This window comes from Myripristis murdjan, chromosome 23, assembly GCF_902150065.1.
Source record: "Myripristis murdjan chromosome 23, fMyrMur1.1, whole genome shotgun sequence".
Lineage (NCBI taxonomy): Eukaryota > Metazoa > Chordata > Actinopteri > Holocentriformes > Holocentridae > Myripristis > Myripristis murdjan.
Window position 1 is genome coordinate 26,599,723 of NC_044002.1, and position 16,636 is coordinate 26,616,358.

General features: G+C 43.0%; 2 protein-coding genes across 2 annotated transcripts in view; both read left to right on the top strand.

Moving 5' to 3' along the window:
- Positions 1–4,080: 4,080 nt before the first annotated feature.
- Positions 4,081–16,636, top strand: part of LOC115355186 (NLR family CARD domain-containing protein 3-like) — a 66,822-nt gene continuing 54,266 nt past the window's right edge. The window contains exon 1 of the mRNA XM_030045892.1: positions 4,081–4,186. Within this exon, the coding sequence (XP_029901752.1) occupies positions 4,119–4,186 (68 nt within the window). The 5' untranslated portion in view covers positions 4,081–4,118. The remainder of the gene's footprint in view (positions 4,187–16,636) is intronic.
- LOC115355187 (protein NLRC3-like) lies at positions 5,220–15,921 on the top strand. Its single transcript, XM_030045893.1, has 9 exons — positions 5,220–5,303; positions 6,413–6,491; positions 6,679–6,907; positions 7,044–8,841; positions 12,002–12,175; positions 14,233–14,406; positions 14,542–14,715; positions 14,879–14,925; positions 15,133–15,921. Exons 1-9 carry the CDS (start codon positions 5,236–5,238, stop codon positions 15,660–15,662), a joined length of 3,273 nt encoding a protein of 1,090 aa, XP_029901753.1. The 5' UTR covers positions 5,220–5,235; the 3' UTR covers positions 15,663–15,921.

Consider the following 16,636-nt stretch of genomic DNA (forward strand, 5'->3'; position numbering starts at 1 on the left):
TTTTAAAAAATGTCACTGCTACAGTAATTGAGTTACCAGTAGGTGGAGCGCTAACACTGCCTCTGCTGTTCAGACTTTGCTGCTTTATAAAATCAATATGTGGAGATGACTGAACAAGACAATGTGTGTGTGTGTGTGTGTGTGTGTGTGTGTGTGTGTGTGTGTGTGTGTGTGTGTGTGTGTCCAGAATTAGCAGAATATTGTTTTAGAAATCTATAGTCGCGCTGTTGTGCAGTTTTTTCTGCTATCTGCTGTAATCTGGGATTTCCTGGTGATGATAATCTCATCAGGGAGCTGCCACACAGTCCGAGCCTCTCCTCTGCGCTCCGGAGGTGGGAATGTGACGGAGACACTGAGCGGACTTTGATGTGACTTTGGACTTGGCGTCTGTCTGTTTCAGCTGAAATGTGCTGATGGAATAGTTTTGGCTCAGCAGCACAGAAACTCTGCTGTGTTGAACGTTGATGATGAAGTGGCTCTGCGAGTGATGTGTAATGTGAAGTGAAATGATATGACGCTGCCTCGCACACATTTTGGGCCCCATTATTATTTCAACAATGCGGCTTCAGGTCAGCAGCTCAGCGTCTGCGCTGCCACTCCCCCCCGTCTCCAAAATGCTCCTCCACGTGGGAATGGGACCCGCTGCACATTTTGCTCTGACTGGATTTGTGTAGTGGCTCACGCGCTTGGGGGACTGCGTGTTTATGTTGATGTTTGTACATTTGTTGTTGTTCTATTATGGGATATCTGCTAGAACGCTCTCTGCAGCAGCTTTATGTTTCTGTTCATGTCTAGATGATTTTTATGTTTTGTGCTGTGAACTGACGGAGGCTGAACCCACCGGAACGTTATGTTGTCTTATTATTTCATGTTTCTGAATAATCCCATGAGGGACGGGCAGGGGCGGACTGGGACAAAAAATCGCCCCGGGCATTTTGGACCAGACTGGCCCACCACATTTGATAACGCACACCTTTCCGGTCTTTTTGCTCTCTTAAACTATATTGATATACTAAATTGTGCACAGCTACTCAAAAGTAACTGACTTACATCGTTGTCAACGTAATTAATTACCAGGAAAATCAACTATTACCTTACTTTTTTTTTAAAAAAATGTTCAAATATGTCAAATTACTGGGCTGCCCCAGTCATACTGGCCTATAGTACTATAGTGGAACAATAAAATACAATAGATGAATTGGAACTTTTTTATTCTATTGAACAGGCCACAACTGGCCAACGCCTTTTGGGCATCTACTTCAGATTAGTAAGTACAGGTGCCTATCAGCATGAATTGAAAATGAGCCCAGACTGCACATAGGAAGGTCATGGTGACAAAGTATACCACACAAATCCTTGTTTAAATCTGAATCTGATTCGATTGGTATATATATATCTACCCATAAAGTTAGAACAAGGCATTAAAAAAGGCAAAAAAACAAACAAAAAAACAAAAACAAAGGGAAAATAATAACAATAATAATAATAATGATAATTATAATTTAGCACCTCGGTTACAAAACAAATTCACAAACAATACAGAAATGAAAATTACAGAAACCCTAAGTGCCACAGTGTGTGTCATCTAGCCAGTGACAGGCAGAATCACTTCACTGTCATGGTTAACAACAAAGTGAGGTACTAAAGTAAAAATGCACTCTTCTCTTGGGGAATTGAACCCCTGAACTCCAGCATGGCAAACGGAGACACAATCCGCTCTGCCATCGGGGATTATGTCTCTTTTGCATAGTTTGGGCTCACACTTTATTCATACTAATAAATTATGAAAAACTCCGAAAGTGAAAAAGTCCGATTGGTTTGAAAATTGACAGCCGCTTTTTTTCTCGCAGTTTCTCTGCGCGGGCGGCACGGTGGTGCAGTGGTTAGCACTGTCCTCACAGTGAGAAGGTCCTGGGTTCGATTCCCACCCAAGGTCCTTTCTGTGTGGAGTTTGCATGTTCTCCCCGTGTCTGCGCCTATGATATAACGTTCGACCCACGTTGCACTGCACACCGGCGCACCGAGCCATAGGCTCGTGATATGATTGGGCCAGCCCCGTGTCAGTGAAGAAAAATAACCAATGGGCCGCAGAGCAGCGTGTCTCAAGGGCCGGTCCGGTGGTTAGTAAACGAACTCTTGCAATGACTTTATTTGCCGAAATCATTATGCAGGCGAGACCAAACTACGCAAAAGGGGGTTGTTTAGCAATGTGACTGGGTTAGCCCAGTGTCAGTCGGGCCGCTGATCTATTGGTTGTATGGGCAGGTCAGCTATTTAAATGATAATTTAATCGGTGGGCCGATGACCAGTCCACCCATGGGGACGGGTCATATCAACATCCACACACCAAAATAAGATGCTATTTCTTTCTTTCTTTCTTTCTTTCTTTCTTTCTTTCAATAAAGAATTTCAACTAAAATCAGAGATACTGAAATACATTTTTGTCGAACATCAGATTTTTCATGTCATTATTTTTTGTACATATCTTTCAAATTAAGAAATGCAGAATGAATAAAAATAAAATTAAAACCAATCAAAGGAAACGTTTAGGTGGAAATGTCTAGGGAAAAAAAGAGCAGGATGGATGAGAAGTGATTGCTGACTGAAGAATTGTGCACAGCTGTTTGACACAGTTTCACATCGCAGAGTCACACTCATGCCAGTCATTTTCTGTCAGTTGTCAATCAAGGTTTTCCTTCTGTGTGACGCAGTTAATCCAGGAGAGTTCTGGCTCTTTCTGAGAGATCTGTCTTCACTGTTTTGAAAAAGGCTGTGAAAACTGTGTGAAACCAGTGAAGAAGAGCTCACGCACTTTGCAAGAGAGGACCTCTGCTGTGCTGAGAAGGTGATGATGAAGATCCAGAGGATCCCAGTTTCATAAACATCGAGATTAAACCTGTAATAAAATAGAGACTGAAAGAAGTTCAATTTCTGTGCAGCAGGTGGCGGTAAAGCTCCGTCACCGACAGACAGCGCCTCCCGCTCTAGAACCGAAAGAGAAACCAAACATTTGTTCTGTGACTCCGCCATCAGCGTCTCCGGTAAGACTCAGATTCTCCATTTTGCTGTAAACGATTAGACTGTAGCCTAAAAAAGAAGCTGTGAGTCTCCTGTGTCGGTGACAGGTGTGTGTGAACAGGAAGTGGAGTGTTGAGTCGGAGCTGTGTGAACCTGAGTGTGAACACGAGTGCAGTCAGACTGGCGTTTTGCTGCTGTGAAGCAGCTGGACTCAGCAAGTCACTGCAGGTCAGGACAAGTCCGTCATCCTGTTGGACTGAAGGCTCACTGACGAGCCGCTTCATCTGCTCGCTGCTCATTCGTGTGTTGCTTCAGCCGAGCAAACACACTCCCACTCTTCTGGGCTTCTCACTTGATTTGGGCCGTTTATTGAATTCTTCCGCCTAAAAGCTGCTCTCTGACACTTTTGAACCGTTTAAAGTCTCGACACCGTTCACACCTGAAAGCGTTTAGCTTATTCCGAAACAGGGCGCTTGTTTATTTCTGGATTTTATGATAAAATGTTTGATGTCGCTCGGATGTTTCCGGACTTTAAACTGTCGATTTCAAAGGAAGGGGAGCGGCAGGAAAGAGAAATGGCGCGCGGCCCCTGTTTGCTGCGCGCCGCCGTCACTTCCTCATGAGAACAATAATGAGAACTAAAATAATAAGGGTGATTACAATGAAAAAATAAATATCTAACATACTATTTTATTACTGTATCAACGGATCTTGCACAGACATTTTCCAAATCCATAGTTTCATATCTGCTGACTTCCATCTGACTCATGGAAAGCTTGTTGTCATGAATGAGCCGCTGTGTTTGTGTCAAGGTGTCGGCTCGGCTATGGATGTGTGTGAGGAGAGAGAGGAGGGGCTCCCTGCCTCTGAAAGCACTCTGTCTGGGGAACATGACAGCCAGACCAAAGCTAAGAGGTGAGATGAGGATCTCTGACTGTCCATGACTGTTCTCCATCTCAGAGCTCAGCAGGCAAATCAGCACAGCAGCATTATTCACAGGAAAAGCTCTGTGTGTGTTGTGTTGAAGCCCAGTCCAGCAGGAGAGACCAGACCCCCCTGAACCTGAACCTGAACCTGAACCTGAACCCAGCTGTGTGTCCATGAGGAGTGACGGGTCTATGATTGAACCTATTCACTTCAAAGATGGACGCCACTCTGCTGATAAAAGGTAATTTTCAAAAAGAAAAAGGTGATGAAGAACAGATGGAGTTGTTAGTATCATCTTCACAGTCCTTAGATAAGGACACAGAGACCTTCAGTGTGTTCCTCATGTTTCTGTCTTGGTGGAGGCTGTGCAATATCTGCTGCAGTGAATGGATAACAGGGGAATGTCCAGTATTAGTGTTGGAGCCTGCAGTGTTTTCAGTGTCTACTGGTGTGTATGGATCTGTGTGTGCTACTGTATGTTAACTGTAGTTTAATTGTACATGTACAGGGATACATTGCGTGTGTATGGAGAGGCTGTATGCTGCTATGTTAACTGTGTTCTCTCAAAAGACAAATTTCTGTCAAGAGAGACAATAAAGTCTGATCTCATCTGATCCTGATCCAGCAGGAGAGACCAGACCCCCCCTGAACCCAGCTGTGTGTCCATGAGGAGTGACTGCTCTATGGATCAAATTATATTTTTCAATGATGGACAGCACTCTACTGGTCCAAGGTGATATCATTTTCACAGTCATCAGACATAAAATTTGTTTGACTATTCATCAGGGCCCGACCAGTATGGATTTTTTGGGGCCAATGCCGATATTAGGGAATAAAAAATTCCGATAACTGGTATATTGGCCGATTAAATTTTTACATTTTTCTATTAAAAAAAGACAAAATACCTGCTTTTGATGGCTTTAATAAGTCCCAAACACTTGTTACAAAGATGTAAATTGAAGGGAGAACGTTTTACTATTTTCAAATACTTTTATTATCAGAAATTGTGTGGAGCAAGCAGCATATGAACAATTTTAACATAAAATAAATCAAAAATATGATGTGCAAAAAGGCAGTATCATCATGTCATCATGTTTAGCTTTAAGGTGCTGCCATAGGTTGGTTGTGTGTGTGCATGTGTGTGTGTGTGTGTGTGTGTGTGTGTGTGTGTGTGTGTGTGTGTGTGTGTGTGTTTTGTCAAGAGTGACAAGAAACACAATAAAGTCTGATCTCATCTGATCCTGATCCAGCAGGAGAGACCAGACACCCCCTGAACCCAGCTGTGTGTCCATGAGGAGTGACTGCTCTATGGATCAGATTATATTTTTCAAAGATGGACAGCACTCTACTGGTCCAAGGTGATATCATTTTCACAGTCATGAGATATATGACCCCTCATCCTCTGTTGAGTTTCCTCTTTCAAAACATCACATCCAATAATCTGAGCAACATTTTCATCTTGAGTTTCTGCCAGTAGTTATCATGACGCAGCACAACAACCTTAAGACTCATTTATGCTCTCTTTACGTACAAAATAGAAATGTCCGTTCGAAATGCTGTAATCGTCTCTGCCGCCATGCTTCCATGTGTCCTTTCTGTTGGCATGGATGTAAAAGAACACAGCCATTTGAGGGCAGCTCAGAGTCAAAAGTTTGTGACAACAAAAAGCGTTGCGACGGTGGAGGAGGTCGTGATAATGGACCTGCTACAAAGAGGCAGAAGTGGAGGCGCGTTATAAAGAGTGGTGGTCTATGAGGTCATTAAACACATCACCACAGGAGAATGGAGGAGTTTTGTTCCTCTGATGTTACCAGTGAGACTGACTTCTTCGTGTCTCGCTTAGAGACTGGTTTCTCTTGAACTATCGGCTGCGCAGCCCCCATGATTTCAGATTCACATTCAGAAAGGTTTATTGTCTGTCGTAACAGAATAATTTCTTCGATGTGGCTCAACATATAAAACAGTAGACAATACACTGACTAGAAACAGTCATGCAACACAGATTTCTGATTCTTAAAAGCAAGTATAGAAGCAAGTATAAAATTAAAACTGTAAAAAATAGACAAGATATAAGAACTAGATATGTGTAAAGTGACCTAGTGCACCAAAGGTATTTTGTCCATTGTTAATTGTTTATTTAATGTTTATGGCTGTGCATATGAATGAGTTTTTGTAGATGTTCTTCTTGGATAATGGGACTTTATATCGGCGGCCTGAAGCAGGGGTTGGAAGGACTTGTGAAGCGGGTGGGTGGGATCCTGTAAGATGGACGAAATGAATGCAGAGTACAGACAGAGGGCTGTATCCATATCCATACCTGTTCTTAATGTTGATGTTTTACAGTGGATTTCATTTTGCAGTTCTACATGGAGCCAAGATGAGAAAATACAAACACTTAAATTAGCTCTCTCTTCTGTGTTTGTGTGTGTGTGTGTGTGTGTGTGTGTGTGTGTGTGTGTGTCCACAGAGTCCAGCAGCAGAGCTCAGAGGTTCCCAGTGGTCAGTCTGCCCAGGAGCATCAAACAGACCTGGCCTCCATATTTATGGTGTGTAAATGTCCAGCCTTTAACTTCAGCTGCTCTCTAATTTTAGAAGAACCATTCTGCTCATAGCAGCCAAAATGTGAGGACTTTCAATCTGTGCAAGCTGGATTTTTTTTGTTTTTTGTTTCCTGTCTGATTTTGTGTCCAAAGTTTAGAACTGAAGTTTTAATCATATGTTTTTCTGTTCCAGCTGCTGGAGGAGAACATCGTCACCTTTGTGAAGAATGAGCTGAAAAACATCCAGAGGTCTCTGAGGCCAGATTACCCAGAATGCTTAGAGAAACAGAGGGAGGATGAGGAGGTGTTGGACAGTGAGGAGGAAGAGCAGAGGAGGAGCAGCAGAGAGGCTTTTCTGCAGATCACACTTCACTTCCTGAGGAGAATGAAGCAGGAGGAGCTGGCTGAGCGTCTGTGGAGCAGTAAGAGAATTTTAACACCTTGAACAGGATGGAGGGGAGGAATGATGGGAAAATGGAAATATTTTCATTTCTAAACTCAGCTGCAAATCCACACACTTCTGAAATAAATTACTCTGTTTTTTGTTTGTTCATTCAGAAACTCCTGTTGCTCTCTGCCAACGTGAACTCAAATCTAAGCTGAAGAAGAAGTGTGAGTGTGTGTTTGAGGGGATTGCTAAAGCAGGAAACCCAACACTTCTGAATCAGATCTACACAGAGCTGTACATAACAGAGGGAGGGAGTGGAGAGCTCAATGAGGAACATGAGGTCAGATGGATTGAAACAGCATCCAGGAAACCAGACACACCAGAAACACCAATCACATGTGAGGACATCTTTAAAGCTTTACCTGGAAGAGATCAACCAATCAGGACAGTGATGACAAAGGGAGTGGCTGGCATTGGGAAAACAGTCTTAACGCAGAAGTTCACTCTGGACTGGGCTGAACACAAAGCCAACCAGCATGTCCACTTCACATTTCCATTCACTTTCAGAGAGCTGAATCTGCTGAGAGGGAAAAAGTTCAGCTTGGTGGAACTTGTTCATCACTTCTTCACTGAGACCAAAGAAGCAGGAATCAGCAGATTTGAGCAGTTCCAGGTTGTGTTGATCTTTGATGGTCTGGATGAGTGTCGACTTCCTCTGGACTTCAACAACAACCAGATCCTGACTGATGTTACAGAGTCCACCTCAGTGGACGTTCTGCTGACAAACCTCATCAAGGGGAACCTGCTTCCCTCTGCTCACCTCTGGATAACCACACGACCTGCAGCGGCCAATCAGATCCCTCCTGAGTGCGTTGGCATGGTGACAGAGGTGAGAGGCTTCACTGACCCACATAAGGAGGAATACTTCAGGAAGAGATTCAGAGATGAGGAGCAGGCCAGCAGAATCATCTCCCACATCAAGACGTCACGAAGCCTCCACATCATGTGCCACATCCCAGTCTTCTGCTGGATCACTGCTACAGTTCTGGAGGACGTGTTGGAGACCTGTGAGGGAGGAGACCTGCCCAAGACCCTTACTGAGATGTACATCCACTTCCTGCTGGTTCAGTCCAAAGTGCAAAACATCAAGTATCATGGGAGAGCTGAGACAGATCCACTCTGGACTCCAGAGACCAGGAAGATGATCCTGTCTCTGGGAAAACTGGCTTTTGAGCAGCTGGAAAAAGGCAACCTGATCTTCTATGAAGCAGACCTGGCAGAGTGTGGCATTGATATCAGAGCAGCCTCAGTGTACTCAGGAGTGTTCACACAGATCTTTAAAGAGGAGCGTGGGCTGCACCAGGACAAGGTTTTCTGCTTCGTCCATCTGAGCCTTCAGGAGTTTCTGGCTGCTCTTTATGTCTTTCTGACATTCATCAACTCTGCAGTCAATCTGCTGTCAGAAGAACAAACAACACCCTGGTGGTCTGCAGTGTTAAACAAATCCAAACTAAACCTCCTCCAGACTGCTGTGGACAAGGCCTTACAGAGTCCAAATGGACACCTGGACTTGTTCCTGCGCTTCCTCCTGGGACTTTCACTGCCGACCAATCAGACTCTCCTACAAGGCCTGATGACACAGACAGGAAGTGGCTCACAGACCAATCAGAAAACTGTCCAGTACATCAAGGAGAAGATCAGGAAGAATCCCTCTCCAGAGAGAAGCATCAACCTGTTCCACTGTCTGAATGAGCTTAAGGACCATTCTCTAGTGGAGGAGATCCAACAGTACCTGAGATCAGGACGTCTCTCCACAGACAAACTGTCCCCTGCTCAGTGGTCAGCTCTGGTCTTCATCTTACTGTCATCAGAAGAAGATCTGGACGTGTTTGACCTGAAGAAATACTCTGCTTCAGAGGAGGCTCTTCTGAGGCTGCTGCCAGTGGTCAAAGCCTCCAAGAAATCTGTGTAGGTTCATTTAGAATTGGATATATTCAATACGTTGACTTTGGTGAACTATAAGTAAACTTTATTACACAAGAAAAAAAAGTTAACATTTTTAAATTTACCTTGTTCTTCACTAATTCCTCCTCAGACTGAATTCGTGTAATCTGTCAGAGAGAAGCTGTGCAGCTCTGGCCTCAGTTCTCAGCTCCCAGTCCTCTAGTCTGAGAGAGCTGGACCTGAGTAACAACCAGCTGCAGGATTCAGGAGTGAAGCGTCTCTCTGCTGGACTGGAGAGTCCACACTGCAGACTGGAGGCTCTCAGGTCAGGATCAGAGAACTCAAGAGCTTTCAAACTGGACTAAATGAAAACACAAAGCTGATCACACATTTGAGTATTTGTCTGAATGAACCCAGCTAATTTCTGTTTATTGTGCTGCTGAAAAAATCCAGCAGGTATCTGTATCAGACTGTGCTGTTGTTTTTGGTGTGTCCATGTGCAGGCTGTCAGGCTGTCTGCTCACACAGGAAGGCTGTGCTTCTCTGGCCTCAGCTCTGAGCTCCAACCCCTCCCATCTGAGAGAGCTGGACCTGAGCTACAATCATCCAGGAGACTCAGGAGTGAAGCTGCTCTCTGCTGGACTGGAGGATCCAACCTGGAGACTGGAGGCTCTCAGGTATGGAGAGACACACACAATGTTTTATAGAGCTCTGTAGGCCTTTTCTCCTCCAAATGTTTTTACACTTTTGTCCCAATGGAATTCCTGACTGGGAAAAGCATGTAGAAGGGTTTGAGCAAAAATATGGTGCCAACTGTTTTGGAATTACAGAGGCTTAAATGTAATTGGACAAATTACATATCACTGATTCTTGGGAATTTGGATAAAACAGGTTTTAATTTTGAGAAAAAAAGTGCGTTAAATTACAAAATCTGAAGGTATATCATTATAGGCCAAGGTCTTGGCTGTTCAGCAATGTACCGGTGCAACCTCCTCATTTTGCATTTTTTTCATAAAATAGGTTTTTCCAGTTATTAGGCTACTTTGTTTTTGTCAACACCGTCACCCTAATGTTTTTTTTAATTTGAAAAACATGTTTTTGTATTAAAGAGGCTATTACTTTAATAACTCAACAGCACCAAAGAAACATATTGTGAACATATTCATTTAAAACCAATATAACTGCCTCTGACGGTGGTGACAGTCGCCTCATTAAAACATACAATTCCAAAATTTATACCACTCAAGTCAATGGCTTCTTGCTTAACAACTTTATTTAACTATTTGGTATAAAAAGGAACAATCCTGAGCTCTGTTATAAGCATTTTTCAGACTTCAGTCATCACCGTCACACAGAAAACCTGACGGTGGTGACGTCTGACGGTGGAGACAAAAACCTGCTCTTTCACATGATACGCATGAGTTGTTCACATTAGCCAGCTTGTTTCCCCTCTGTTGCTACCTGCATCAGACCTCTTCTTAAAAAGTATACATTTATTCCATAATCTAATTTAATATTTTTTATACAGAAGTGACGGTGTTGACAATTTATGGTTGTGACAGTAGCAGTGTCCGAAAATATGAAGAGATTTAAGAGAAAATAGAAAACTTCCAGGAGCCTGAGTGGTCTTGAAGCATGCAGTAGAGCTGAAGGTTTGAAAAGGGCTCCTCAGGAATGTAACTGACCTTGTAGTTTTTTTATTATTATTTTTTAAATATATATCTGACGGTGGTGACGAATATCTGGGACACATTTTGAGCAAACACAAAATAATAGTAAATATTGTTCAAAACCCATTGTTTGTAGTTTTTAATATATATTATGATGTACTCTTTCATGTGGTAAAGATATTATTCAATGAAATTATTACTTTGTGTTGTTTTAATCAAGTTGAAATGATTATCTCCTATCTAAGGACAACTGGTTTTGTAGGCCATGGGCCAACATATAATCATTAAATTAATACAAATTAAAAATAAACCTATAAAAGAACCTTACAAATGTGCAAAGGACCCTCTGATTATGCCCTTGATTCTTTTTATTCATTAAAATGTTGTAAATTTCCAGCAGAAATAGCATTTTTCTTAGTGGGACATGATTTATCCAAATTCTCAAGAATCAGTGATATAACAAACATAAGTATAATTATAAGGATTATCTTCAATATTTGGAGGAGAACCCTTTGCAGTCAGTGAGTGCCTGAGGTCTGGAACCCATGGACAACATCAGCAAATTCTGAGTTTCCTCCATTGAGCTGCTCTGCCAAGCCTTTACTGCAGCTCCTTCAGCTGCTGCTGGTTTGTGGGTCTTTGGGCCTTCAGTTTGGTCTTCAGGTGAAAAGACTCTTTTTCAGGATTTACCAAACTGTTGATGTGGCTTCTCCTAAAGTTGTTGCTATCTCTATGGTAGGTTTTATTTTGCTTTTTGAACCTAATGATGGCCTCCTTCACCTGCACCTCTTTAGATCGCATGTTGAGGGTTCTGATCAACAGCTACCAAATGTAAACGCAAACACTTAAAATGGACTCCAGACCTTTTATTTTCTTAATTTGTCACGTAATAATGAGGGAAAAGTCACACCTGGCCATGAAAATGGGGTGACAGTGTATAAAAGTGGCAGTAATTCTTAAAACGTTAATTCCATATTTTTGTTCAACCCCTTAAATTAAAGCTGAAAGTCTGTACTTCAGTCACATCTTGATGACTTTATTTCAAATCCACTGTGGTGTGTACAAGGGAAAAATTATGAATATTGTGTCTCTGTCCAAATACTTATAGTCCTAACTGTATATCAGGACTTCAGATTCAGCATACATTGTTATTGTCATAATTGTTAAAAGCCACTTATTTTCAGAGTGGCTCTTAATTCATGACTCAATTTTATATATTTACTTAGATTTATTCAAAATCCTTTCATTGGATTATGTATCCAAGCCACCTCACAGTACAATGTGTGCCCATATTTTCAGCATGAGGGACACAGTGAGAATCAAACCAGTGTCTCTGGTATTGTTAGTGCTGCATTCAGCTCAGTGAGCTACAGCAGCATGCAGAGCTCACTGTCAGCTTGCTTTTAGATAAGGCTGTCATGAAGAAAGATTATTATCACTATCAGCAAAATGATGGCAGTGTCCCAGGAAAACTGACAACTATGACATTTTCTTCTGTTTTAATGTCCATCCAGGCTGAGTGGCTGTAATCTGTCAGAGAGAAGCTGTGCAGCTCTGGCCTCAGTTCTCAGCTCCCAGTCCTCTAGTCTGAGAGAGCTGGACCTGAGTAACAACCAGCTGCAGGATTCAGGAGTGAAGCGTCTCTCTGCTGGACTGGAGAGTCCACACTGCAGACTGGAGGCTCTCAGGTAAGATCAGTTTGTTTTACTGCTCCCAAAATAATTGTACATACACTACTCACAAAACGTTAGGGACATTCAGCTTTCTGGTGAAATTTCAGGATGAACCTAAAATCCATTATAACCTTTACAGGTAAACTTAATGTGACCTTCTGTAAACGTTTGAATGCACATGTCCAACTGTTCAATGTTTCAGTACTTTTTGCACAAGTTGCTGTTCTCTAACAAGGAGTTTAACGGCAAAATTCACATCAGGTGTTTGATGCTCCAGCTCATCGAGGTCGTATCATTAGGGAACGGCTGCTGGAGACTGGGGTACCTCAGATGGAGTGGCCTGCACTTTCTCAGACCTGAATCCTATAGAAAACCTATGGGATCAGCTGAGTCGCCGTGTAGAGGCTCGGAGCTCTGTACCCCAGAACCTCAATGTCCTGAGGGCCGCCCTTCAAGAAGAGTGGGATGCCATGCCTCAGCAGACAATAAGTCGACTTGTGAACAGCATGAGACGTCGCTGTCAAGCTGTAATTGATGCTCAAGGGCACATGACAAGTTATTGACACTGACATTTTTTGTTGTGGTATACCCACCACTGTTGTTGGCTTTTGTTTCAAGAAATTGTTTGAGATGAGGAAATCACCAGTGTATGCTTCGACTTAAATGCCCTACTTTCATGATATAATATCACTGTAGCGTGAACTTTTTATATTTTCCATAAATTTCACCCAAAAGCCAAATATCCCTAACTTTTTGTGAGTAGTGTATATGTCTAAACTGAGGTCCTGGCTCTCAGTGACTCTCAGTCAGTTATCCTGATTGTGCCAAAAATAAACCTGAAAGTTTCATCAGGTTTGCAGAGCCAGTAAAAATTGTTATTGTCAAAAATCTGCTTTTGTCGTTACCCCTCTTGTTTAGATGAGATGAAATTGTTGCTCAAACCAACTCATTTTGAAAGTGGTTCTATCCACTTCATATATATTCTGCTCAAATTCAAATACCAGGCGGCACGGTGGTGCAGTGGTTAGCACTGTTGCCTCACAGTGAGAAGGTCCTGGGTTCGATTCCCACCCAAGGTCCTTTCTGTGTGGAGTTTGCATGTTCTCCCTGTGTCTGCGTGGGTTTCCTCCCACCATCCAAAGACATGCAGGTTAGGTGAATTGGAGAAGCTAAATTGCCCCTAGGTGTGACTGTGTGTGTGAATGTCAGTGTTTGTCTGTCTGCCCTGTGATGGACTGGCGACCTGTCCAGGGTGTTTCACTGCCTTCCGCCCAGTGTGCGCTGGGATAGGCTCCGGCACCCCCCCGCAACCCTAGTGAGGATAAGCGGTTTAGAAGATGAATGAAATTCAAATACTTTTCATTGGATAATGTATCCAAGCCAGCTCACAGTACAATTGCTGCCTTTCCTCTATTGCACCATTACAAGCGAGGACTATCTATAAGACAGGCAGTGTTACTGGCCCACAGCTTCAAACCACAAGAACAAAATCCATTTGTGTTTCTTCTATTTTGCGATGGCCCCACAGTGTTGCACTAAAACACTCCCATAACACGCCGCCTCAGTGTGAATGTCACCAAAGCACATTAGATGCCCTGTTGAGGAATAACACACTGCAGATGACATAATCAGACTCCTGGAACTTTAAACAGCCACACTGGAATTACGGTTTAGCACCATCGAGCAATCCGTAACACAAGTAGGCTGAGATGTGTTCAGCTGAATCACTTTGGCTGTTTTGCTAGAAAAATTAATTAGCACCAAAGAAATCACCGACTGAAATGAGCTGCTGTGCTGACATCTGTACTCATCAGCTGCACACGTCTCCCTGCCCAAAGCCAGGAAAGCCCTGTATGTGACACAAAACTCTGCCTCAGGACATGATATTGGCTTTGGCAGTGTCCAAGAAACCCTAACAACTATGCCCTAACAACTTTTCTTCTGTTTAATGTCCATTGCTTTTAGATAAGGCTGCCATGAAGTAAGATTATTATCACAATTAGCAACATGACGGTAGTGTCCCAGGAAAACGGACAACTATGACATTTTCTTCTGTTTTAATGTCCATCCAGGCTGAGTGTGTGTAATCTGTCAGAGAGAAGCTGTGCAGCTCTGGCCTCAGTTCTCAGCTCCCAGTCCTCTAGTCTGAGAGAGCTGGACCTGAGTAACAACCAGCTGCAGGATTCAGGAGTGAAGCTGCTCTCTGCTGGACTGGAGAGTCCACACTGCAGACTGGAGGCTCTCAGGTCAGGATCGGAGAACTCAAGGGATTTCAAACTGGACTAAATGAAATTGAATATTTGAATATTTGTCTGAATTCACCTAGATAAATATGTATGTGTATCAGGGTGTGATGTTGTGTTTGGTGTGTCCATGTGCAGGCTGTCAGGCTGTCTGGTCTCACAGGAAGGCTGTGCTTCTCTGGCCTCAGCTCTGAGCTCCAACCCCTCCCATCTGAGAGAGCTGGACCTGAGCTACAATCATCCAGGAGACTCAGGAGTGAAGCTGCTCTCTGCTGGACTGGAGGATCCAACCTGGAGACTGGAGGCTCTCAGGTATGGAGAGACACACACAATGTCTGCTACAGGCCTGAGGTATATTGTTTCATGTTGAATGGTGGATATGAGTCTGCTAAATCCTTCATAGGGAAGGTTATTTACTGCCCATGTTTCCATCCTCAAAGAGAATCTGCTGCTCTGACTCTGTTTCTTCCTCCAGGGTGGACCATGGTGGAGAGCAGTGGTTGAAACCAGGCCTGAGGAAGTGTAAGTGTGGATTTAGTTTGACTCCTGAACACAAAGCAGCAAACATTCAGCTGTTTAGATGGTGCAGCTGCAGCTTCTGCTGTTTTCTGGCATCATGAATGTGTTAAACAATTCACCTGAAACAGTTTATAAAGCAACAGATAATAAAGACAACAGGTGTGTTAGATAACAATCTGCTGGTGTTTTGTGTCTTGTTCTCTCCATCAGATTCCTGTGAACTCAAACTGGACACAAACACAGCAAACAGACTCCTCGTCCTGTCTGAGGACAACAGGAAGGTGACATCAGTTAGAGAGGAGCAGCCATATCCTGATCACACAGAGAGATTTGAGCACTGGGAACAGATCCTGTGTAGAGATGGTCTGACTGGTCGCTGTTACTGGGAGGTTGAGTGGAAAGGACGGGTTAATATCGCAGTGACTTACAGAGGAATCAGCAGGAAAGGTGGCGGTGCTGACAGCAGGCTTGGAGGGAACAAAAACTCCTGGAGTCTCATCTGCTCTGATAAAAGTTTCTCTGTCTGCCACAACAACATCAGAACACACTTCCCTGCCCCCTCCTCCTCTCACAGAGTGGCAGTGTATCTGGACTGGCCTGCTGGCTCTCTGTCCTTCTACAGCGTCTCCTCTGACACACTGATCCACCTCCATACCTTCACCTCCACATTCACTCAGCCTCTGTACCCGGGGTTTGAGGTTTGGTTTGGTTCCTCAGTGTCTCTGTGTCAGATGGAGTGAGAGTCTCCTCCTGTGTGGAGAAACACTTTCATGACAAGTTGCTGCCACAGAGAGATTTCTAACACGCTGCTCGTTCTGTCACGATGGGAGTGTCAAGAAAGTTATTCAAGGGTTTCCTCAAAGAATTCCCTAAACAACGCTGTCCTGGACAATATCTGAGGTTTTTGCTCATAAATTTACAAATTTAATCTCAGAGAATATTCATCTGTTATTCTTTTAAATTTATCACGAGAATATCACCCCTGCAGGACTTGACAACAATTCAACAGTGCCATATATGGTGTATATTGGTATACTTTTTTATATGCTCTTTTTCTTATTTTATGTACTTATTGTTGTAATATTTTCCAGGATTAGCACAGATATTTATTTAGTTCCAAATCGCATACTTCTACTTTTTACTTTTAGTATGTACTGCAGCTGTCCTTACAAAGTATGTAGTGTAGTATGCAGTATTCATGCGTATGCATACTATTGGGGCACACTACATACGTCATCCCTGAACTCCGACCCTCTTGCTCACTTCCGCCGCCGTCTGTCATACTTACATGCTGTATTATTCCTTACAGTATAATAACATGCATTTTTCTGTCAGTGTTATTTTCATAGTTATTCACATGTTCACGTAAACAATTCCACACCCATATTATTTGTAGCCTGTCTATTGAACTAGTCACCAGCAGGCATATGAGCCCCCTTCACACATAGCTCTCTGTTGCTGGCAGATGTTTGTTGTTTAATATATTCACAGCTGGGCAGCTGCTGGCACTATATTCTGTCTGCATGTGAAGCAGCCTTACAGACACATTACTTTTATTTGTAGTGTCACATACTTGCACATTCTTACTACATTACTTAATATTTGTCTTTTACTATTTATATGTTTACTCATCTATACTGCTCATACCTGGCCCATAGTGTATTCATATTTAGTCATATTTATTCATTATTTATACCACACTTTCACCACTCCC

Excerpts from the sequence above, each read along its gene's own strand:
- LOC115355187 (XM_030045893.1), top strand. The coding sequence starts at position 5,236 with ATGAGGAGTGACTGCTCTATGGATCAGATTATATTTTTCAAAGATGGA. Across the intron at positions 5,304-6,412 it reads CAGCACTCTACTGGTCCAAG|AGTCCAGCAGCAGAGCTCAG; the intron begins GTGATATCATTT and ends GTGTGTCCACAG. Across the intron at positions 8,842-12,001 it reads AAAGCCTCCAAGAAATCTGT|GCTGAGTGGCTGTAATCTGT; the intron begins GTAGGTTCATTT and ends ATGTCCATCCAG.